Source organism: Typopeltis vanoorti, chromosome 10 (genome assembly GCF_054136105.1).
Source record: "Typopeltis vanoorti isolate ZY-2024b chromosome 10, IOZ_Tvanoo_1.0, whole genome shotgun sequence".
Classification (NCBI taxonomy): domain Eukaryota; kingdom Metazoa; phylum Arthropoda; class Arachnida; order Uropygi; family Thelyphonidae; genus Typopeltis; species Typopeltis vanoorti.
This window is the reverse complement of record NC_143558.1, coordinates 44,247,965-44,273,021: the sequence shown is the minus strand read 5'-3', so window position 1 is coordinate 44,273,021 and position 25,057 is coordinate 44,247,965. Positions and strand designations below refer to the sequence as shown.

The window sequence follows — 25,057 nt, the reverse complement described above, 5'->3', positions numbered from 1 at the left end:
CCCTTTGGTTGGAAAACCTGGGTTCAATTCCAGTCCATGATGAGGAACCTTTATCTGTACTCTTTCAACTAAAGGTGAATTAGCCAGTCTCATATGTAGAGGTTTTTTTCCCACTCGGAAACTTGGGCTGTTCGTCTCTCAGAATAGGCAAACCAGCCTTGTGAACACACACAAGGTTTCTACAGTCACAAATACTTGACCTTAGGGGATGCGTCGTAAGTCCCTCATTAAGGGACTAACCTATTCTAAGGGACGGATGAGAAGGATAGGATTTTTTACAGTATAAAACCACAAACAAAGATGTCAAATAGAAACTATGTTTTTATTTTGATTAGTTTTGTGAAATACTTTGTTTCACTTCTTCAGGAAATAACATGAATAAACTAAAAACTAGAAAGCAAGTAATAAAAGCTAACATCTCTACTGAAAAATATCTGAAAATTTTAAAGAATGGAAAGTGTGCATTTGCTATTATGCTGGCTGCAGGTTCGTGGGTTGCTGTATATTACATTACTGGCAGATACAAGTGTGTTATGATGGATTAAGAAAGAACAGACTTGATGCAAAATCAACCCTTGTTTTTTGTTTACACTGTAGAGGATATTTCATCATTTCAGCTGATACTTTGAAATGGAACAGCAAATTAAACAAATAACAAAAAAATTCTAAAAAAGCACCACCATAGTAGCTACAGTAAGGCAAAAAAATGATTAACACTTTCCTAATTATATACAAAAATATATGTATACAATTAATTAAACAAATTAGGAAAGATTAGCAGATTTTAAAAGTATTATCCTTATAAAGGATAAACTTAAATCATCAGATCAATTTAAGTTTGGGCAGTGAAGTAACATTTCACAAGTTTCCTTATAAAATTTGTTCTATAAGAAATCTTCTATAGGATTTTGTCTTATTCCAGAGTACTTTGTGATTAGTACAGATGGCATGTTCAGCAAGCCCAGATTGTTCAGGTCCATAGAACTTGATGTAAGATTTATGTTCTTCATGACAAATAAAAACAGATTGTCCATGATAAGACAAGCCACAGCAGCAAAGAATTTGGTAAACACAAAACAAAGTGGAGAAAGCTTTCCCTCTGGAGATGAGAGAAAGAAGAATTTCTGACAGGACAAAATGTCACAAAAATGTTGAGAGACTTTACAATTTTTATATGTTCAGATATTCATTTCAAATAAGGCAATGGAATACGAGTGATTTCCTCTTGAGCAGAAGAGGCAAGGAGTCTATAGATGCTGCTTGCTTCATTGATACCAATTGACAAGAGTAAGTGATGCATTTCTTTCTGTAGAAGCTTATCTGTAGAACATAAAGAACGGGCATGATATATTAAGCTCTTGATGATCCCAACTTTTTTAGAAAGATCAAGTGTGATTCTGCATGAATATAGCAGCCTGCATGAGTCTTCTTGTGAAATACCAAGAATTGTAGGCATCCATCAGGTTGCCAAAAAATTAGCAGATCCAAAACTATTTAGTTGTTTTCATCTTTTTCTAAAGTAAACCAAATTTTGGGATGAACTGCATTTATTTTGGATTAAAATAAATGTAAATCAAAAGAGAAACTTCCGCCACTTGGTTTTCCAAGTGTTTACCAGATTCAATGCTCCTGTGGTTTGCCTTATTTATTATTATTATTATTATCACTTGACACCTCCAAGGAGTTCAAAGACTCATCGAGGGAGGGCACCTACTCTACAACTCTTTGTCTCTGCCACTCAATCCACCAACTACAGTGAACTGTATCATCTACACCAATGCCATCTACTGCCCACCACCACCACTAGTATTTTCACAGACAATCATAAACATCCATGCCCACAGCAGGATTCGAACAGTAGCCTTTTGGCTGGTTGTACAATTTGGAAGATCTGCTTTTATTCCTAGTGAAAAACATAAGTTTTATATCAAGTACCATGAGCTTGAACACTCTGAGATTGCTATATGCCATCTCTAGTAAGCACTTCTCACAATGATGGAGATCTAATGATGATAATAATGTATATTAAAATTTATGTTTAAATTTCATTTAAAAAAATAAGGTCTTATATTTAGAGTATAAAAGTAGCAAACCTATATTCACAATTTCTTTATAGTTTTCTCAAATATTATTATTCTTTGTTCTATGTGAAATATGGAATATTTTAATTGTGGATATTTTTTGCTTTCTCGGTCTAATTATATTATCACCCACAGGATAACAAAAATTTCATGTCTATCTTTAGTTCATTTATTTTATTTAAAAATGTACACTGAGACTACAGCTGACCATCACTACAGCAAACTTGGAGGATCAATAGGAATTATTTGTTATGGTGAATAGTTTGCTATAGTGAATTTCTTTTAGAATAATAACACAGTGCCTGAGGGACTTTTCAGTAGTTTGTTATAATAATGTTTGCTGTAGGGAGCCACCTGTGCTCTAAAAATTAAAATTTTGTACTTTCATAAGATAACTTTCTCTCTTTCACTACATTTTCATTTTGGCAATACTTTTCTCCATGCCTCTTAGCTATTTGCCAAATTAGAATAAATAATATAACACAACTACAGCTACAAACTAATATAATATACATTAAAATTAGTGAATGCGAATCCATGACACGACCTACAATAATTGGTATTATCATTTCTCCTAGTGATGCAGCAACCACGAACATAGCTGCCACTTTGTTTGTAACAATTACATATCTTTCTGTCCATGCTACAGTTGCTGCATAAATGGATGCTGAACCAAGACCTAACAAAGCTGTTCCTGCCCACAACACTTCAATTACATGTTCACTAAATATGACAAGAACTACACTTCCAATCATTATAAGAATCATATCAATAGTTATCATCAAAACAGAAGACATTCTTGTAGCCAAGAAAATAGAAAACCCCCTGCCAAATGTATAAGTACCCCAATATAATGATGTCATAAAGGAACCGGTGGATTTTGAGAGTTTTAAACTTCCTTTTACTGCAAATGTTGTTAGGAACTGTCCATAAGACATTTCCATTCCACAAAACATACTCAAAAAAAGTGCTACCAGTCCCACAAGAGTGACTGTAAAGATTAAACTTGGCTTCACAATTTTATCTTGGTCTTGATTTGGTTTTTCGTGCCTTTCTGTACGATTAATGATAAATAATGTTAGAAAAGAAATAACAACAATAAATGTGTATGTTCCTATGATTGTGTATGCATATACAATGTTAGGAACATATTCTCCTATAGTCCTATTGGCTATGCTGATATCAGCTGAAATACAGTTCTCATTATTGTTTTCATCTTCCATCATGACCATTTCTAGTAGTGTACCATTTTCTGTCGAATTATTTTCTTTACAAATAGGTGAGAGGAAAGGTTCAGCTATTAGGGGTGCTATGAGTGCCCCAAGTCCAAAAGTAAAATGGAGTGCTTGCATAAATGGAGGATTGTCTTTTCCCCACAGGTCTAGACACCACACATTCAGACCTATAAAGATAAAACGTTTCTTAAGTAACTGCAGACCTATTCCTAAAAACTAGATTTATTCTCATTTACAATATACACAAATTTTGAAAGATATGTCACAAAAAAATTGATAAATTATAAAACACTGCACTGAGAGTAGATATTCTTTAAATCTCAGATGAGTAAAGAGTTTTTTTGAAGAGGGCTAGCAAGAAGGATAACAACAGTTCTTAAAACTATACTGAAGAGCAGTATGATAGCATCTTGAATGATAAAACAAACTCTAGCCAACAGAAACTCCTGACTGAAGATTATTGGCATTAGTGAGACATCGCTGATAGAAGATATAGTTAGTGAGATAGAATGTGAAGGGTACAGTGTATTCAGGGAGGATAGAGAGAAAACAATGGGTTACTGATGAGAGCCAATGAACTGTAACCAAAGAGAGTAGAGTTTAACTGCAGGCCAGTGAAAATAGCACATCTGAGGCTATCTGGTGTGAGATAGAGACTAGCAGAACAAAATATACAGCTGGATGCTGCTATACACCAGAGGATGGAAATAGTATACATCAACAAATAGGCTTGATGAGTGGAGGGCAGGTAATTATTATGGGGGATTTGAACTATGGGAGCATAGACTGAAAGGGGGAGAGGATACATGGGAGGAAGGAAATGGAATTTATGCAATTACTAAGGAATAATTACCTGAGATAGCATGTAATGGAATATACTAGGGGTTTGAGAGTGCTCGATCTAGTAATTTGAGAATTGCTCTGTAACTAATATGACCACGTTGCTACCAAATAAAGAGAGTGTGGAATTTTCAGTTAAGAAGCGGTATGTGTGTAATTATAGTGCTGGTAAGTATGACAAGCTTACCAGCCCTCGCAGTTTCACATGCATGTGAAACTGCGAGGGCTGGATATTGATAGTGCATGGGAAGTGGTAAAGAAACGTTTGAGGAAAGTAATGGCATACTGAATACCTAGAGTCAGGAGAGTAAATCTGGTGGGAGTTAAATGGATGAATATCATCATTATGCCGGAGCTGCAAAAAAAAAGAAAAAACTGTGGAGGGAATTCAAGGAGAAAGGTGATGCAAGTACAAATCAAAGGCCAGAAAGGTAACCAGTGTGGTAAGAAAGGAAAAAACAGAGTATGAAAGGAAATTAGCAATGCAGGCTAAAGATAATCCAAAAGAGTTCTTTCAATATGCTGCAAGTATAAGAAATAATATTTATGCAGAATGATTTTAATAAATGCCAATGGTAGGGAGGTAACTGAATCAATCAAATTAGTAAAATTACTAACTGAACACTTTGCAAGAATACATCATCAAGGTAGAGATATTGCAGTAACGAGAGACAAAGGCTTATATGGGCACTCATCATCATCATCATCAAATTCCTGCCATGTACCCTCAAGGGGTGTACAGGATATGATAGTACTACATGATAAAAATTATGGAGGTACATCACACATATTACAGAACCTTAATTATTATTATTATTATTATTATTATTATAACAAGCAATTCCCAGGAGTCCTTAGACTTATCAAGAGAGGCCCTAAACATCATGTCAAGAACTATCCAACATTTGCACAGTATCTATCATACTTTGCCTTGAACTCATTCACAGTCATGGTACCCACAACAGACCCTAGCAACCTATTCACTCGCAAACCACTCTCCAAGCAAAAACACCTAGTTCTAACACCCTTGCTAACTACACTCTTACTCAGTTTCCAAGGATGGCTACTAGTTCTCCAATCACCAGACCTGTTCTGAAAAATTTCCTCTGAATTAACTGGTAAAAACCCTTCAGTAATTTGTATGTCTATATATCATCCCTTTTCTACCTATCAACTAGTTTCTGTAATCCACAAATCTTCAACCTGTTCTCACAAGGTTCATTCCATACACCTGCTACAATCATGGTCACTCACCTCTGGATCCTCTCCACCTCTTCCTCATCACCAAAAAACCTTGGCACCCACATCTCTGCACAGTAGTCAAGATGAGGTCTTATCAAGGATCAATAAAGAGGAACAATAACCTACTTGTCTCTGCTCGTCAAAGCATTCTTCAGTAACCAAGTGATTTGATGAGCTACTTTAGCCACTTTTGCTATGTGCTCCCTAAACTTTAACTTCATATCCACTAACACTCCCAAGTCTCTGGCTTTGTCAATTTCCCGGAGTACAGTTCCACCAATGTGGTATACAACAACAAAATACAGGAATGGACAGAAGGAAATGGAATACTGTATGTATGGGGAGGGGGACAACATGGTTTTGTGAAGGTGGGTCATGCCTCAGTAACTTGTTCACATTTTATAATACAGTGACAGCTGAGTTGGATAAAGGAAATGGGTTTAGGTGATACTGCTGGACTTTGCAAAGGCGTTTGACAGGATACCACATGGAATTCTAATCAGTAAACTGCAGCACATTGGGATGGATATAGGGTTGGTGAGGAGGATAAGAGGGTGATTGATGGACAGATATCAGAGAGTAGTTTATTCAGGAGTAGAGTCCAAAAGAAGGCCTGTGACTAGTGGCATGCCACAGGGTTCTGTTCCTGGACCGGTACTGTTTAATTTGTACATTAAAAATATAGGAAAAGATCTGAAAGGATCGGCAACAACTTTTCAGTTGTTGCTGATGATGCAAAGATGGGTAGCACAATAGTTAATACAGATGATGTTAAAATTTTGCAGGATAATTTGGATTGACTGGCAGTCTGAGCAAAGGAGAATGGATGTCAGTTTAATGTAACAAAGTGTAAGGTCATGCATTTTGGGTTGAAAAGATTACCAGCTGTTAGTATTACATTGGTGGAACTGTACTTTAAGAATTCAGAGATTTGGGAGTGTTAGTAGATATGGAGTTAAAGTTCAGGGGGGGCACATAGCAAAAATGGCTAAAACAGCTCGTCAGGTTACTTGGTTACTGAAGAATACTTTGATGAGCAGAGACAAGCAGGTTATTGTTTTTCTTTATCGACAATTGATAGAACCCCATCTTGACTACTGTGTGCAGATCTGGGCACCAGGGTTTCTTGGTGATGAGGAATAGGTGGAGAGGATCCAGAGGCGAGTGACCAAAATGGTAATAGATCTATGAAATGAACCTTATGAGAACAGGTTGAAGATTTGCAGGTTACAGAAGCTGATTGATAAGCAGAAAAGGGGTGATATGATTGAGAAATTCAAATTACTGAAGGGCTTTTATATTCAGAGGAAATTTTTCAAAACATTGCGGCCATCCTTGGAAACTGAGTAAGAGTGTAGTTAGCAAGGGTGTTAAAACTAGTTTTTTTTTTCTTGGAGAGTGGTTTGTGAGTGGAATAGATTGCCAGAGTCTGTTGTGGGTGCCATGACTGTGAATGAATTCAAAGCAAAGTATGACAGATACTGCACAAAATGTTGGATAGCTTGACATTATGTTTAGGGCCAGCCTCAATGAGTCTAAGGACTCCTTGGAGTAACCTGTAATAATAATAATAATAATAATAATAATAATAATAATAATAACTTCATAAACTAATTAATTTAGACCAAAATATATATTCTTGAATAATATGACAGACATAATATGTACCAGAGTGAGTGTGTGTGTGTGTAATTTTTTCCTGATAATGACCATCTAAAAATACAACAGACTTTCTGGTCTGGAAATAACATTGCATTCTCAGTGAAATTAGGCAAATTTAAAAAGTAGAACATTCAACAATGGATTTCACCTTTGTGACACAGCCATAAGCTAGAGATGGTATCTATCTGATCAAGATATAATTAAATAGTGTTTAACTATATCTTAACTTTCCTCCTATTAATAACTTCAATATTTTTTAAATGAACACTTCTAAAATATGGCTATTATGCTTCTTCACAGAAAGTAAACAGCTATCAATATAAATTCATATATGTGTGATGAAACCAAGATAAAAACAACTTCTTAATAACTAATAACTACATTTTAATAAATGCAAATTCCATCTGTAAAACATGTTACTAATATTATTCATGCATAAAAAACACTCTTTATCACCTTGAATTTAAAAAAAAAAATGATTGGTTAATGAGAGAGTCCATAATATCTGATATCCAGGAAGGAGAATGAGCAAGATAATTCATGCTTTGGATATGAGGAGGAAATGAGCAAAAGAGTTAGTGATGGTTGTGAGAACAAATGATTTAGTTGGATAGAAGGAGAAAGGAGAATGTAAAGATGGATATCAGTAGGTTATTGAAGAGAGTGAAAGATAACAATATAGTGGGAAAGTTTATCAATGTGTTGCTGAGGTATGACAATGATGAGTTCAGATGGAGTGAGAAAATCATAAATGGTATGCTGCCAGCTGTAAGGAGAAGGGAGCGCAATTCGTGGATGTTCAGCATGTATTTGAGGGAAGAATGGAAATGTACAAAAGTGACAAATTACATCTGAATAGCTTTGCAGTGAGTGAACTGGAGAAATTCTTGATAGTTGGAAGCACAGTGTGTGTTGCAAGCAAGATCTGAAATAAGAGGTGAAGTGAAAGATCAGAAGAGTGGAACAGAAGAGAGACTGAAGTGTTCCCCAATGGAAATAGTATTAATGTGAGAGATGAAGAGAGAATGGGAATGCAAGAGGAACAGGGAAAGGGGAGAGCCTGGGTGGAGAGTGAAGAACCACATAGGAAGAGTGGATGTTGGAAGTAGTAGTAGTAGTGAATGTGTGTATGTGATGATCAGCATAGAAATGAAATGGATCAGGATGTGAGTGGGGTGGTTGAGACTCAGGAGATATATGGGGTAAGTGAAGATAAAGGTGATTGAGTAAGGGCAGGTGTGGTGGGGAAATCACAACCAGCAAATGGCTTGGGTAAGGCTGGTTAGAGATCTAACAATGAACTGCTGTGTTTATTCACCAATGCCAGGAGTATCAGACAGGGTAGATGAAATTGTTTTACTGACTGAGTTTATTTGCCCAAAAAGTGTTGGAATAAGTGAAACACATGGTTAAATGAAGATGATATCCTGACAGAAATGGAAGGGTACAGTATTTTTTGCAAGGATAGAAAGGGTAAGAAGGGAGAGGGAGTACTGCTGATGTAGTAATGGTTCTCAGGCAGTGTAATATGAGGTGAAGGATGTTGCTATAAGCTAAGGAATGTGGAGTGAGGTGATGAATAAATGTATCAGTAAGTTGGGTTAGTGAACAAGGGAAGGGTGATTATTATGGGTGATTTTAATTATGATAGTATAGATTGGAATAAAGAGATGGTGCTTGGGAATAAGGAAAATGAATTTCTAATGAAATTCATTTTCATTAAAAAATGAAACCACTAGCACTGTGCTGGCGCATACAGTCCTCCCTGTATGCTTGGTTAGGCAATTGAAATGTAAAATTTTTACCCAGTTTGAAGGAAAATTTCACACACACACACACACACACACACATTGTTCTTCAAGCTTTTTCAATGTCACTTTGTCACTAATCCGACGAACAGCTTTTACACGTGCTCACTTCAGTGGATGTAATTCGACAACTAATGCTCATATCAGAATGGGGAAATGGTAGTTTGTTGTCAAAACCTGCCACTAGGTGCGCTCAGTAGCTGCAGTCAGCTCTCTATGCCAGTTGATGTGCTATTTAAAAGTTCAGTCTTTTTTTGAACATGCCTCATATTTAATCCCATCCTTACTTTCTAAATACTAAAAACCTTCATTCTGAAAAATTGAACTGGTAACTCGGCTCACTGGCCCACTCACATGGTCTATTCAAAATCTTCCTGTAAAAAAGTGACATCTTCTCTACTTCTCATATTTTTTTCTCAAATATGAATCATCTGCAAACACCATATCTCCATTCAGACCTCTCTTAATATCATTAACATATAAGTTAAACAGCAGTAACTCCAAAATAGATCCCCCTGTGACTTTCCTCTTTCAAGATACTGTACTCTCGTACATAGCTTATTGATGCCAATCAGACAACCAATCTCCTATCCAATGCACTAATCTACTATGTAAATTCTTGTTACATAATAGATTAGTGTATTAAATTGTTCCAATTAAATTATCATCTTGTTGTATGGTAATCTAACAGTGTCCTTTGCAGAATCTAAATATACTTGAATATGCATTTCCTTGTCTAATGCACTTTGCCTTGTTGCAATATGCAAGCAGACTGTAAAAACATGATTTCCCTTTAACAAACCTGTGCTGGCAATGGTGTTGTTATCAACCCAAGTATGGATTCCAGATGTTTGACAATCTCTTCAACCTTTATCCACAACTCCAGACCCACTGATTGACCTATAATTCAAAGCTGCAGTTTTTATCACCTCCTTTGTGAAGTAAAACAATTCTGTCCCCTCTTCTCACTGCAAGATTCTTGTTATACAGGTATGTCAATGCTGACATAACTCACTGGCACATTCCCTTAAAACATGCCATGATATGTTATCGATCTACCACCTTATTAACATCAAGTATACTTAATTCCACAGCTCAGTTGGTATTGATGAACTTTGGTTGGAAAGAGTTGGGTTCAAATTCCATCTAGGATGTGAAGTACCTTTATAATGGATTTTTCAACTGAAGGTGAGTTAGCCAGTCTCACACAGAGGTGGAAGGTTTTCCTCTCATAAACTCTAGTTTTTCATCTTACAAAAGAGGAAAACCAGCCAGAAGGCTGTGCAAAACATAATACACCGGCTCCATATAGTTGCTTCAGCTGTAATTCCAAATAAATAACAACTTAATTCCTCATATTCTTCTTGCTCACTCATCATTAGTCCCTCCTCCTCATTCTCTCAGTACTCAAGTCATGCATGATATTACACTTATGCCAATGAAATACTTTGATGAACTATTCTCAATGATATATCCTATGCAGTTTACCATTCTACTAATTTCATCACCTAATATTATCCTTTCAAAATTATTCTTCATTCTTCTTGCCACATATAGAAACAACTCTAGGATTATTCTTAGCCTGAATGGCTAATTTCTGTTCATACTGCACTTTTGTTGTTCTTACCAATTTTTCTAAACTGCTGTCTATACTACTTTTCATGCAACTGATTATTATCATTCATCTTATGTTGATTCTATAACACCTTCTTCACCTAGAATGAATACTTAGTTTCTTCAGTCTCCATTCTAAACCAACTTATTTAACCTCTTGACACTTGGGATACATTCATACACTGCTGCATAAATAATCTTTGACTAATGACCAAGCAACATTGATCCCTCCCCTCAACTCTTCATTTCATGCTATGGTTCCAAGTTGTCTCCTGAGCTTTCCATAATCATCTTTCTTGTAGTTAGACACACACACACACACACATCCTTTCCTCAGCACTATTAAAGGAGGTCTTTGGATCATCTCATGATCACTAAAGCCAGGTGATCACCTTATCATCACTCTCACCAACTGGCTGGAGTTTCAATACCCCACTTAAAATTACATCCTCTGATGAAATAATCAAATCCAAAATCCTTGATCCTTATGCATCCTCTGTTATGTACTGCTTAAGGTAGTTGTCCCTCAAATACTTGAGAAATTCATTTTCTTTGTTTCTAGGCGATTTCTTCGATCTAATCTATATCACCCTTTTCTTATTTTCTATAATAATTTGCCCATACATTTCCTTGTCACCACCCCTCTACATCCCAAGACCTTAATATTTCATTCTGTCCATAACATACTACCTCAAACAAGATCTTACAATATCTATAACACATCAGTGTGTCCCATGTAGGGTGTTCCTGAAGGTAGAGCCAGACAGAATAAATGAAGAAAAAGAGAAGCAGGTTCGTTGTGTTTGCAGTTGGACTGAAAAGAGATGTTGACACTTGTTTTAACAGGCCCAACAGAAATGATAGTTGCCAGTTCGGTGGAGCAGTATCCATGAAAGTACCTGAGAAAAGACAGAGCACAGAAACAGTGCATCTGTGAGACAGTAGTTGAGGTGATCATCTCTCAGTCAAATTACTCTATTCTGGAAAAGCACCAAGAATTTTAGGTGAACCACCCCAAACATATGAGCAATATTCTAAGGATGAAAAGATTTGGGGATTTCGACAGAGGTTGTAGCTGGATTGGTGAAAAGTAGCATTCTGAAAATAATGCTTAATTTTTAGTGGCTGAAGAAGGTATAAAGCTACTTGTGTGATATGTTTATGCCAAGAAAGGCTAGAAGTAAGTCTAGGGAGTGAGATTCAGATTTTGTCTGGTGATTTATGTGTTCACTAAGGGTAAGGAAATGTGAGCTGAGAGATCGCACTTGAAAAAAAAACAAAAAAAAATTGCATTTTGATGGCACTGTAGGATAAACGAAGTAAACTACTTGTCTGCAAAGCTGGGGATGAGATTAGTGGTGATTGACAGCAGACATAGAAGAAAGAGGGTGGTGAGTGAACAGAGCCTTGAAGTACCTCTTACATTAGTGGCTCACTCAAAGAGAGTGAGCCATGCACTATGACATGCAGCAAATGATCAGAGAGAAAGCTTGCTACCAAATTACAGAGAGTGGAAAATAGACAAAAGGATGGTAATTTACTGAGTAGGCTTCATTGCCAGACCAAATTAAATGTTCTGGAAAATGGCAAGAGTAACAGCATATGTTTCTTCAGGCCTTTCCATGGCACACATGTCTAATGATGAGTGACAATAAGTTCAGTAGTCAGCCGTGGATCTTAAGTGGCAGAATCTGTACTGGTAGTCATTGATTACCTGATAAGTATCTAGGTAGTGAAAAAGTAGCCTGCCAGTGATTTTTTTTTCATTATTTGAGAGGTTAAGTGATGGCAATCAGTTGGTAGCTTGATGGTGAACTTTTATCTCCTTTTTTTTTTTAAAGGAATAAGTAGGCTCTCTATATCACCACCACAGCTATTTATACTCAGCTGGATAAGCTCTAGCTGAGTATAAAAGACTACACAGACAATACATGGAAGGTGTTAGCTCTCCAGCACAAATATTAAAGTACAATTATTATTTTTATTCTTCTTTAGGTATCTCCATGGAGTCTCACTGTGGGAAATCCATTTATTCACACACTAGTCATCATTCACCCAATACTTATCATGCTTAAACTCATTCACTGATGAAGCACCATAACAATCACCTGCAGCAACCCATTCCACTTAGTCATCACCTTACAAAACTTAGTTTCAACAAATTTGCTAACCACACTCTTACACAACTTCCATTGGCAGAAGCAGACTGGGTCTAAAAATATTGGTTGCCAGGAGACAAAGGAGGACCACCCACAACTCTAAGGTTATCATTTAATTTTTATAAGAAATAAAATTTTCAAAATATACATAAATGGAAAAAAGGTACAATTAAAATTTTTGCGAAATAAATGTATATTTTTTTTTAGTAATTACAGTGTACATATATTGTACATATTACTGCCAGTAGATAATAAATGTAAATACAGATTTATAATTGAATAAAAAAAAAATTTTTTTAATTTTAAATAAATGGTGGATATTTTTAAATAGTTTGCTTGTACTGAACATTTTACACATTAACAGGTAGTTCAAAAGCATATTTCATGCAGTCTACTATATTAAAAGCAATCGTTTGAATTCACTAGATAATTGTGCGAATCTGTCAATAATTGCTTCTGCATCCAATTCATCTAACACTTCCTTTTCAATGGATAGCGACATGTAAGATTCCAAGTTCTCCTTAGACAGTGAATTTCTTAGCCTTGTCTTTATGATCTTTAGCTTTGAAAATATCCTCTCACATTGGACTTGAGTAACTGATAGTGTGCAGATGACTTTATAAAGTTCATAAAGGTACATGCCTTGTCATAAAGTTTGCTGGAGGCCAGAATTTTTAGTACACACGATGGGCAAGTGCTACAAATTTTGCACTTGTTGCAACTGGAATCCATATTCTCACCATCATTAAGCAATAGCTTTAATACATCAAAGTTCGAAGTAAAAGAAACAATTCCGATATTACTTGATCTTTGCTGATTTGTGGAGACAGCTTAATAATACCTTCCAATGCTTCATCTTCAAGGCCCTTCTCTGCAATAGTTTTAAACTTTGCTGGGTCCAAGCAGGATAAATCTTTATACAACTTTTTGTGTTGTACAAAGCGTGAATCTAGAGACTGGACAATGCGGTCCATTATTAGGTTAAACACATTTACTCAAAAATCAGCTAAAGAATCTGAGGAATTTCCTTCATCATTTATAAGCTCATCTGACATTCTCTTCTTCCTCCTCTGCCTCTTAACTGGCAATGCTGTTTCCAAAGAGTCATTTTCCAATGTTTGATTTTCATCCATATTAAGGTGACCAATCGTCCTCCTTTAGGGAGGACAGTCCTTCTTTTGTAGGTTCTGTCCTTTCTCAAAAAGTGTCCTCCTACCTGTCCTCCTTTTCGATATTTTAAAACTAAGCTGTTAATCTCTGTATTCAGAGATGCCGCGCCGAACTGTTACGCATCATGTGACGGTACAGTTCAGAAAGACGCGATTATGAAACGCATGCGCAGGGCATAGGAGAACTTCATGTGTCTCGCACCATTGCGCACTTCACTTTGTTTACTTTATCTCTATATTATACTTCGTGTTTATTTCTAACGGAAATAAGAAATTATTTCTTTCTCAGTGAATATTATACTCAGGTAAGTACAATTCACGTTTTATTAATTCATTAATTCAATTTTATACAACCCTGTTTTCAACACAAGTGTAAAATAATTTAAATATAGATTTAGTAAAGTTTTATCACTTTTGTTATTAAAGTTTTAGTTTTAATTATTAATTTTATTTATTCATAATGTGCTTGCATCGTTCGTGAGGCTCTATATTTTATTTTTAATTTCATTTAAGGGATGGAAAAATCAAGAAAGAGGAAATGCCATTTCAACGATCAATTGAAAAAGGAATTTCCACTCCTCATATCAAAGAGAGACAACATTGTTTTCTGCAATATTTGCAGAGGAGAATTTTGTATTGCAGTTGGAGGCAGAGCAGCTATAATGAAACACTTGAACACCAACAAACATAAGCAATCATTAGATGCATCAGCTTCCAGTAGTAAAGTAATCTATTTTTTTAAAACTTCTAATTATTCTGAAGATGAAAAACAGTTAGCTGTAATGGAGGGAACATTTGCATTTCATACCATAATTCACAATCAAAGTTTTCGTAGTATGGATTGTACAACTAAATTATTGAAAAACTTTCACAATGCTAAATTTTCATGTGCCAGGACAAAATGTGAGGCTATTATTAAATCAGTATTTAAAAATTACTGTGATAAAATACTTGCAGAAGACTTGAAAAATGCAGCATTTGTAACAGTTTTATCTGATGCATCAAATCATAATGAAACCAAATTGTATCCAATACTAGTAAAGTATTATAATGTTACCAAGGGCATTCAAGTAAAAATTTTAAATTTAGAATCCATTGAGGGCGAAACTGCTGAAATTTTGTCAAACCACCTATGCAGAGTAATAAATGAAAACAATTTGAAATCTAAAGTTGTTGCACTAACAGCTGATAATACAAACACAAATTTTGGTGGGCGAAGACGCAAAGGAGTGAATAATGTCTATGTAAAATTACAAGATTTACTCCAAAAGAAAATACTAGGAATAGGTTGTAATGCACATATTTTGTCAAATGCAATCAACACAGCATCATGTGCCATGCCAATTGATGTAGAAATAATAATAACGACAATTTATTTGTATTTTAGTCGTTTTACTGTTCGTGTGGCTACTTTAAAATAATTTTGTGAAGACGCAAAATGTTGAATACAAAAAACTTTTAGGATATTCAAAAGTTAGATGGCTTGCTCTAACACCTGCTATAGAGCGTGTTTTACAATTATTTGAGCCTCTCCGTTCATATTTTTTAAGTTTAGACAAATGTCCAAAAATTCTGGAATCTTTTTTCAATTATGAATTATCGGAGATATTAATGTATTTTGTATTTTCCACAAAACGATTCAAAAGATTGATGGTGAACATATTTCAGCTACAGAAGTTAGTCTTATTTTGAACGATTTTGTCCTTCAATATAAATCACGATTTGAAGAAAAATTTATTCCTTTAATAATAAAAAGAAAATTGTCAAACTTACAGGAATCAAATCTGGGCATAACGGAAAAGTTTACCAAAGAAGTGCAGAATTTTTACCAAACATGTTTCCAATATGTCGAAGAATGGTCTGAAACAAATATCACAGGAAATAACAGTTTTCAATGGTGTTTTTTGACTTCATCGCAAGTAAATGGCAGATATTGAAAATTGTGTTGAGTTTTTATCGAAAGAAATGCCTGATATTAAAATCGATGACAATTGTCTGTTTGAAGAAATTAGAAGACTGAATGTATATTTAAATTCTGATAAATTAGAACAATGGGAAAATCAACATGTAGAAATTGATAAAAGATGGGTGGAAATATTTAACCATTTCAAAAATGAGCACATTCCATATGAAAATTTGGTTATTCTTATTGAATTTACATTGTGCTGCCCTGGAACTAATGCAGCAGTTGAAAGAGTTTTTTCAATTGGTAATGATTTTTGGACAAGTGAGAAATCAAGACTGAATGTTGATACTCTAGCTGCAGCACTTACCATAAAATTCAATATGAAGGATATTTCTTGCTCCGAAATTTCCAATATATTGTTAGAAAATGATAAATTGACAAAAAATATTCATTCAATGGAAAAATGCTCGTTTAATTAAATAATTAAAAGGGATGTAAGCATAATTATTTTTTGTGTATTTTTGTTTAAATTAATAAAATGTTTCATTTATTTACGTTGTACTTTTTTCTTAAATTTTTTCGTCCTCCTTTTCATTGTAAAAAAATTGGTCACGTTATCCACATTCAACTGTGAAATCTTGCATTTATTTACAAATTCCAATGCCTTGCCTGTGAATGTTATCAAATGTTCTTGTCTATTCCTTCAACTTTGTTGTAGATGAATCTATTAAACTCCATGCAGTAAACATATCTAACCACTTGTCTGTAAATAACTTGATATCAAGTAAATAACTTGATAACGCTGTAGTTTCAAATATATACAAGTAAGTAAATGCTGCCAATATTGTTTCAAACTTTAGAAGACTTTGAAGTAAAACATTTGCTTCTTGTTTTCTTTTTGCATCAAACTTGTCTGAATCTTGTATCATTGATAAGCATGTCAATAATTTACAAAGATTATTATTATTATTATTCAGGCCTCCATGGAGTCAAAAGACTCATCGTGGGAGGTCCTTCCTAAGAACATAAAGTTTGTCAAGACTCATCGAGGGGAGGTCCCCCCTAAGAAACACAAAGTCTATCATACCACACCTTAAACTCATTGACTGTTCTCGCTCTCACCACTCCATCAGGCAATGCATTCCATGGTTCAACCACCCTCCACGCAAAGAAACCACTCCTCACCCTCTTGCTCACAGTTTCCTTTCGTAACTTCCAGGGATGGCCTCTTGTCATCACTCCTTCCCGCTGTTCAACCAAGCGAAAGAACTCCCCAGTGTCTACCCTGTAACCACCTCTCAACAGTTTAAAAGTCTCAATCATATCACCTCTCCTTCTTCTATCTACCAAACTCTGCAGTCCACATTCCCTCAGCCGATCCACATAACTAACATTGTACAGTCCTGAAACTATCTTTGTCATCTGCCTTTGTATCCTTTCCACAGTTAATTTATCCCCTTCAAATCCTGGGGACCAAATCTGAGAACAATAGTCCAAGTATGGTCTGATCAGAGACTTATACAACGGAATGATAACCCTCTTATCTCTGCAGGTCAGTGTCCTTCTCATAATTGCACCAATCCTCTGTGTTACCTTCACCACCTTTGCAATATGTCCCCTAAACTTCAGGTTTCTATCAATCAACAACCCCAGATCTCTTGTCTCCCCTACTTCCTCCAGTATAACTCCTCCCATAGAGTATGCAGCATCCCATCGATGTTTCCCAAACCTCAAGACCTTACATTTTGCTGCATTAAACTGACACCCCCCATTCATTTGCCCATCTATTTAGCTTATTCAAATCCTCTTGCAGGGCTACCACATCTGCACTATTACTAATAATCCTTCCCAGCTTCGTATCATTCATCCGCAAACAACTGAATATCCCCTTGCAATCCACTGGCAATGTCATTGATATAAAGGTTAAACAATATAGGTCCTAGTACTGAGCCCTGTGGGACCCCACTTGTAACCCTCTGCCTCCTTGAAACTGCTCCACCATACACAACTCTCTGATACCTATCAGATAGCCAATCCTGAATCCAATTGACCAATCTGACATCCAGACCCATGTGCTGCAACTTAAATATCAGCTTGTCATGTGGCACCCTGTCAAATGCCTTCGCCAAGTCTAAGAAAATGGCAGTATATGCCTTTCCCTCATCTAATGTTCTTGTAACTTTATTATAAATAATACTGACAGAGGCATCATTAAAACGTCCAAATATAGTTGTTGCTGAATTGGATTTTCCTGACCATCTTGTCTCATCAATTAGCTTTAATCATTTAATTTTTTCTTGTCCTAGATGTTTTCCAACAACTTCAATCCATACAGCCATTCTCATGTACGATGTTTTCACAAAAGTTCCTAAATTCTGGAGCAAATTGAAAAAAGAAACTGAAGGCACACCATGGTAGCTTGCAGCTCCATCTGTACTATCAGATAAACATTTTTTTGGGATCAATTTTAAGATGCTGTAATGTTTCAGTCAATAGATCAAAAAGTCCCTGTCAAGTACCATCAGTACTTGGCACAACTGAAAGTAGTCGTTCATCAAATAATAACCTTTAAGCACATACTGAATAATAATGCTAAACTGATTGATGGATGAATTATCTTGTGTTGAATCAACTTGAACAGAATAATATTTTGCTTGAGAAACTTCACGACTAATTCTTTCTTTTATCATATTCTCCATAATTTGGATTAACATGATAATAGTTGTTTCACTCAGGTATATAACAAGTCCACTATAGGTTAATTTTTAAAGCCTACAGACCATTAATCTATTCTCACAGAGAGCATTCTACAGATCTGCCACAATCTTTGTCACTCACTTCTGGATTCTCTCTACAGCTTCTTCATCACAATGGAATCCAGGAGTTCAAATGTGGCCTTATATACAGAGCAATAACTTCTTTATCCCTGCTTGTTAGAGTGTTCTTCAACAACTATGTAATCTGATGTGCTGTTTTGGTTACCTTTGCAATATTCAAACTTCAACTCCTCATATACAATCACATCCAAATCCCTGGCCTCATCAGTTTCCTGCAGTTCAGTTCAGTTCCACTAATATAGTACACAGCTTCTGATTTCTTCATAGAGTGCATCACCTTACACCTTGGCCACATTAAACTGGCAGCCATTTACTTTTGTCCATACTGTGAATCTGTTTAAGCCTTCTGCAGGATCTCTGCATCACCTTCATTTACCAATGCTTTTCCCAGTTTAGCATCATCAGTAAACATTGAATATTTCATGTCAAATCATTTCCTATATCAATTATATACAAATTAAACAACAGAGGACCAAGTACTGAGCCCTGTGTATACCACTGGTCACTTGCCTTCTCCTGGATGCAACTCCTCCATAAACCATTCTTTGTACACCAGCCACCCTTGAATACAAATCACCAGATTTGTATCCATCCCCCATTTGCTCCAATTTATGCAATAGGGTTCTATTCAGAATCTTGTCAAATGCTGTTGCAAAGTCTAGCAATATCACTGAGTAGCCATTTCCCTTATTCAACTCTTTTGTCACTTCATTATAAAAAGTAAGCAAATTTACTAAGGCAAGACCCCTTCAGAAAACTATGTTGTCCCTTACAGAGTATCATATTCCTATCCACCCAGTCCTGAATTCTGTCTTTTACCAATTTCTGTAATAACTTAACTACTACTCCTGAACTACTGACTGGCCTATAATTTTCTATCTCTATCTTAGAGCCTCCTTCATGTAATGGGACTTTTTGCCCTCTTTCCACTCCACTAGCATTTTCCCACTACTGAGGCTTAAATTAAATTTAGCTTAGTCAGAGGAGCTGATAATTCCATTGCACATTCTCGTAATACATGGCTTGATATGCTATCTAATCCCATAGCTATGTCTGTATTGAGATTCTGCAATATTTTAAGACCTGCATTTCTTCAATTTCTATTCTCTTATCAGTCAATGCCACATCTGGCACTGAAATGTCACCACCAAGATGATACGCCCTGCATAATGCTCACTCAATAATTCAACTATTTGGCTTGTTTCTGTTACCTCCCCGCCATCAGCACTTTTTAAAGTCATCCTTTCATATTCATTCCTCCTTTTACTTGCCACATAGCAAAAGAACTCTTTAGGATCACCTTTTTTTCTTTATAATCCCTCCACAACCTTTTCTTTGTGTACAACTCCTGCTTAATGAAGCTATTTATCCATCTAACTCCTACCTGATTTATCTTTCTCACTCTAGGTATACATTCAAATACTGCGTTCTTCAAACAATCCTTGATCAGCTCCTATGCACAAACAACACCTCTAACCTTCAAATTTTGATGCCAATGGTATGAGGAAAGCTGTCTCCTCAGCTTGTCATAATCACCTACTTTTGCAGTTCCATACGTTCCATATATATATATACATATCCTTTCTTGATAGAAAATTCTGCATGTTCAATTAATCTTCCAGTTCAAGACTACATGATCACTTTTTGCAAGTGGAGGCAGCATAGCTCGATCAGTGAGTGTTCAGTTCTTTGATGCAATGATCAGGTTCAAGAGTGCTGGATCTAGAGAGAGAGAAAGAGAGAATGATGTCAGGATTTGAAGACTTTTTAGTGTCTAAGTTGTTTAGTATTCTTCTGATGTCATTTTTCCCAAAAAATCACAGGAGGCATATAGTTCAGTATGGCAGAAGCAACTTGCATTTGTCACATATGCAGAAGTTAGAGAAGATTGATGCCATGAGGTCAATTTTATTTTTAGATGCTATAATAATGGTGACATGTGGATGGTAAATGTGCCATTTCACTGGGCAGTGTAGGTCATGTACCACCTAGTGGGTCTAGTTGGCATTTCTTCCAACTCAAAATACATCCTAAATATCCTTTAACAGTGAGAATGCTCACTGGATACTACAGAGCCTCTTTTGTGGTTATAAACAAAGCAGTATATATCCAAAGTTTTCTTAACAATAAGCCCAGCACTGGTCTTTTCAACCTTCAGAAATAATCCAGCATTCTTCTACTACAGCTATCATCTCAATGAGGACATTCTGCTATCCCCCCCTATTCTGATATCCCCACCCGCCACACACACACACACACACACTGGAAATTTCAGTTTCCCCTTGTTTACATTTAATCTATTGCTTAACTGCAGCCAAAAAAACCCAAAATTCTTTTGGTTGGCAAGTGGTGGGTGCATGTATGTGCACACACTCTTCCATACTTATTCAAATAAAAACCATTCTCCACATGCTGATTCTTTCTCCAAACTTATATAACTCTAAGCCTCTCAACACTCATACATTCTGGCTATTATTTTGTTCATAATCTGCATTCTTCTACTCAACTTATGACTATTAAACTTCACAACAAACTATGTGAAAGAGATCAGATTTGCAGAATCAAGGAAGCTAGAGATATCAGGATGGTAACAAGTGAGTGTGTGAATGTATCCTTAAATTAAGTGGATGAGTGTCAGAATGGAAATGATCCAAGAATGCTGAATGTAGTATCTCAGGTCACAAACTGACATGAGGTCAACATTAAAGGAATGCAAGAATTAAAGAAAAGAGTAAGATACTCTTAAAGTAAAGAGTAAATAAGTAATACTCCAACTATAAAAAAACTTAATCAGGTCGTATATGGATTATTGGATTGCATATTTGATAGTCTACTTTTGAAATAGAAAGCACAGACAAGAAGTGTGGGGGTAAAAAAAAAAAGTACCATTAGATTATGAGAGGAAATTAGCCAAACAGACCAAAGAAAATCCCAAAAAGCTCTTTAATTATATAATGAGTTTTAGAAAAAATGATTATGGAAGGATAATTTTAGTAGTACTGATAGAAGGGTGGTAAGAGAAGTGGACAAAAAAAAAATAAGTTACTGAGTGACCCTGCCTGGAGAGTCAGGGTACCATCTGGGGAAGGAAGTGATAGTGCAGTGCCAATATATGACAGGAAAGTGAAAGTGGTAGTGCCCTCTGACGAGGCTATTTAACTTAAGTCTCAGCTCAAGAAAAGTATTGTGGGTAGGACAAATTAATTCCATCACATAAAGAAGACTTCAAGTGAGAAGTAGCATATGATAAGTGGATTAGTATTTCAGGAATGGTAGTTAAAGCATTGGAGACCTTGGTTCATAATATAATTCAGCAACGGATATAGGAATATGGTACTCTATGGGTTCAGTATAGTTTTGTAAAAGGTCAATCTTACCATTTGCAATTTACTCACTTTTTACAATAAGGTGACAGTTGAGTTGGATAAAGGATATGACTACATGATGATGATGTTGCTGAACTTTGTAAGACATTCACCAGGATACACATGAAATTCTGTTACATAAACTGGACCTTCATATCAATTTCCATTTGGTCCCCAATTACAGTAAGTTGAGTCCAGGAGAAGATAGGTAAGTAGAGATGTTCACTGGGCTCTTGGTGACTGCTGTTAAATTTGTACATGAATGATACAGGAAATGATTCTCTGCTAATGATGCCAAACAGGTTAAGGCAATAAACATGATGTTAAGCTTCTGCAGCATGATTTAAATAAAATAATCAAAAAATCAAATAAAGCACTATTAGAGAAAGAATAATGGTTGCCATTTAACATGGCAAAGTATAAGATTATGAATCTTTGGATGAAATGATTACAAGCTGTGTACTATGCTGAAAACTGGTCTATATGAAATTGATGAAACTGTAAATTGGGATAATTATGGAGTTGAAGCTTAGAAAATGTATTGCAAAAATGGTCAAAAAACTCACTTGATTACTTGGATGATAAAGAGCACACTGAAAAGCAGTAAATAAGTTATTATCCTACCAAAGCATGATAAAACCACCACATCTGTACTCCTGTACAAAGATCTGGTCTACTTGGTGAGGACATGGTGGAAAGGAGACAGAGGTATGTGGCCAAGATAGCGACAGTTCTATGGAATGCTTTCTGTGAGGATATATTGAAAGTTTGTAGGATATGATATGACAAATATATAAGTTACTAAAGAGGTTTTATAGGATTGATGGAGAAGAAAATTTTCAATACATGACAAGAGAAAGAACTAGGTCTCAACCTGTAAATCATAAAGAAGTATGGTTGGTATGAGGATGTGAAGATTATATATTTTTGAGTGGTGAATGAGTGAAATGAGTTGCCAGAGGCTGTTTTGAGTGTTTTGTCAATGAATAAATTCAAGAAGAGGTATGATGGATATTGTGTGAATAATGGTTAATGTGGAACTTCACTGATATGCATTTGGATTTCATAGAAATGGAAATGCCTGAGTAATAATAATAATTATTATTATTACATTCCAGGGAGTTCAAAGACTCATCAAGGAAGGGGATTATTTAATCCACCAATTACAACAAACTGCAACTATACCAATGCCATCTACCACCAACCATCACCACTAGTATTTTCACAAATAATCACAAACATCCATGCCCATGGTTAGATTCAAACCCACAGCCTTTTGGTTGGAAACAGGGCCGGCTGGAGGTTTTGCAAAGCCTCGGGAAAAAGTTATTAGTGGTGCCCCTCATACTTGCCGGTGCTTTTTATCATTGCCAGTACTAGGTACCGGCAATGATAAAAGGACAAAGAATCAATATAAATTTAACTAAAATATTTCCCATATCAATACATCTCTAAAACATCAAAAATTCTATTGTCAAATTTTCTTAGAAATTTAAAAGTGGGGGGCACGTCTGGGCATGGGGCCTCCGTCAAGGCCTAAAAAAGCAGACGTCTGAGCCAGTCCTGGCTGGAGAGCAAATATATAATAATAATAATAATGACTTTCAAATCCTGAACTATACACATACACTACTATGAGCAAAAAAAAAAAAAAAAAAAAGGTACTGATAACTAAATAGTGGAATATACTATGCTGTAATATTAGCAAAAACCTCATGCATGAGGTTTTTGCTCTAACAGGAATACAATAAAAGAATTACAAAACATTTACCTGTATCAATAGCACCCATTGAAAGGCCAGATAAAGCCATAGTCACAACAAGAGCAATCAGATTTGGACACCAGGGAACTGCAAAAGATGCTGCTGCTACTAATATAAGGCCTCCTATCAAAAGAGGTTGTCTATCGACGCAATCGAACAAAATTCCACCTAAAAATAAAGATATAATTAAAATGTAAGCTGCATTTAAATTTTATATCTCACAGTCATCATCATCATTATCATTGATTATTATTACTTTATTACTATTATTACTATTATTATTAGATCTTCCTGTAATCAATATAATCATTATACTGTTTCAATCAGAAATATTTGTCTCATGTACACCTTAAATATGCTCACATTCATCATATTTGCAACATGTTCTGGCTATGCAGCCAACATACCAATCTCTCTCTCTCTCTCTCTCTCTCCAAGTACAAAATCTATTTCTTGCTCCCTCATGCAACGTTCAGAGATAACTCCTGTTCTTCTCCTCCTCCTCCTCTCTGCTTTTCTTCTGTATTAATCTTATAAAATCCGTATATCAACTTCACTTCTATCATATCTCTTGCTGACTATGCGCTAAGCTCTGGAATTAACATTTCTTCAATCTCTTCTCATAAGCAACATTCCAGAGTCATGATATTCTCGTTGTAGAGCCTCTGTAGCTCAGTTGGTATAGACAAAGTTCTTTGGTCAGAAAGACCTGGGTTTGATTCCTGTCAGTGACGTGAGGAACCTTTATCTGGTCTCTTTCGACTAAAGGTGAGTTAGTTGGTCTCATATGGAGGTAGGGCTTTTTTTTTTGTCCCTCAGAACAGGCAAACTTGCCCGTGAACACATACGGATGTACAGTCATAAAAATACATAAATCATCATTACTCATTTCTGGATTATTTGCAGTTTCCTATCATAACATAAACCAGATGACTATATTTCACACAAATGTCTAGACATGGCTTGATTAAAGCCTTGCACACTGATACAACTATAATTTCACTACTCATAATTTTACTTGTTCTCATTATTACAGCAGAAATATGTGTAGCTTTAACAGCTTTTGCAACACATCCTCTAAACTTCAGGTCAACCATCATCTCCAAATCCAATCTTCTCATCCACCAATACAGTAAACAGCATTATGCTTCTTCAAAATGCAAAATCTTGCACTCAGCAACAAAATGGCAATTCTACTATTTGTTCAAGGTGAAAATCTGTTTAATTCCTTTTGACTTAACATCAACATCATCACTCCTTATAGACTCTCACCAAGTTTGAATCATCAGAAAACAACTGAATGTCTCCCATCAGACACAATAAATATCATTAGTAAATAAGTTGAACAGTTTCCTAAGAACAAAACTCTGTCACACA

The 25,057-nt window shown here is 35.7% G+C and overlaps 1 protein-coding gene across 1 annotated transcript in view; it reads right to left on the bottom strand.

The window, feature by feature from the left end:
- Positions 1-256: 256 nt before the first annotated feature.
- LOC150102373 (sodium-dependent glucose transporter 1A-like) overlaps positions 257-25,057 on the bottom strand; it is an 82,931-nt gene continuing 58,130 nt past the window's right edge. Inside the window, exons 3-4 of the mRNA XM_090399179.1 lie at positions 23,690-23,848; positions 257-3,483 (exon numbers count right to left, since the gene is read on the bottom strand). Of these exons, the coding sequence (XP_090255305.1) occupies positions 2,450-3,483; positions 23,690-23,848 (1,193 nt within the window). The 3' untranslated portion in view covers positions 257-2,449. The remainder of the gene's footprint in view (positions 3,484-23,689; positions 23,849-25,057) is intronic.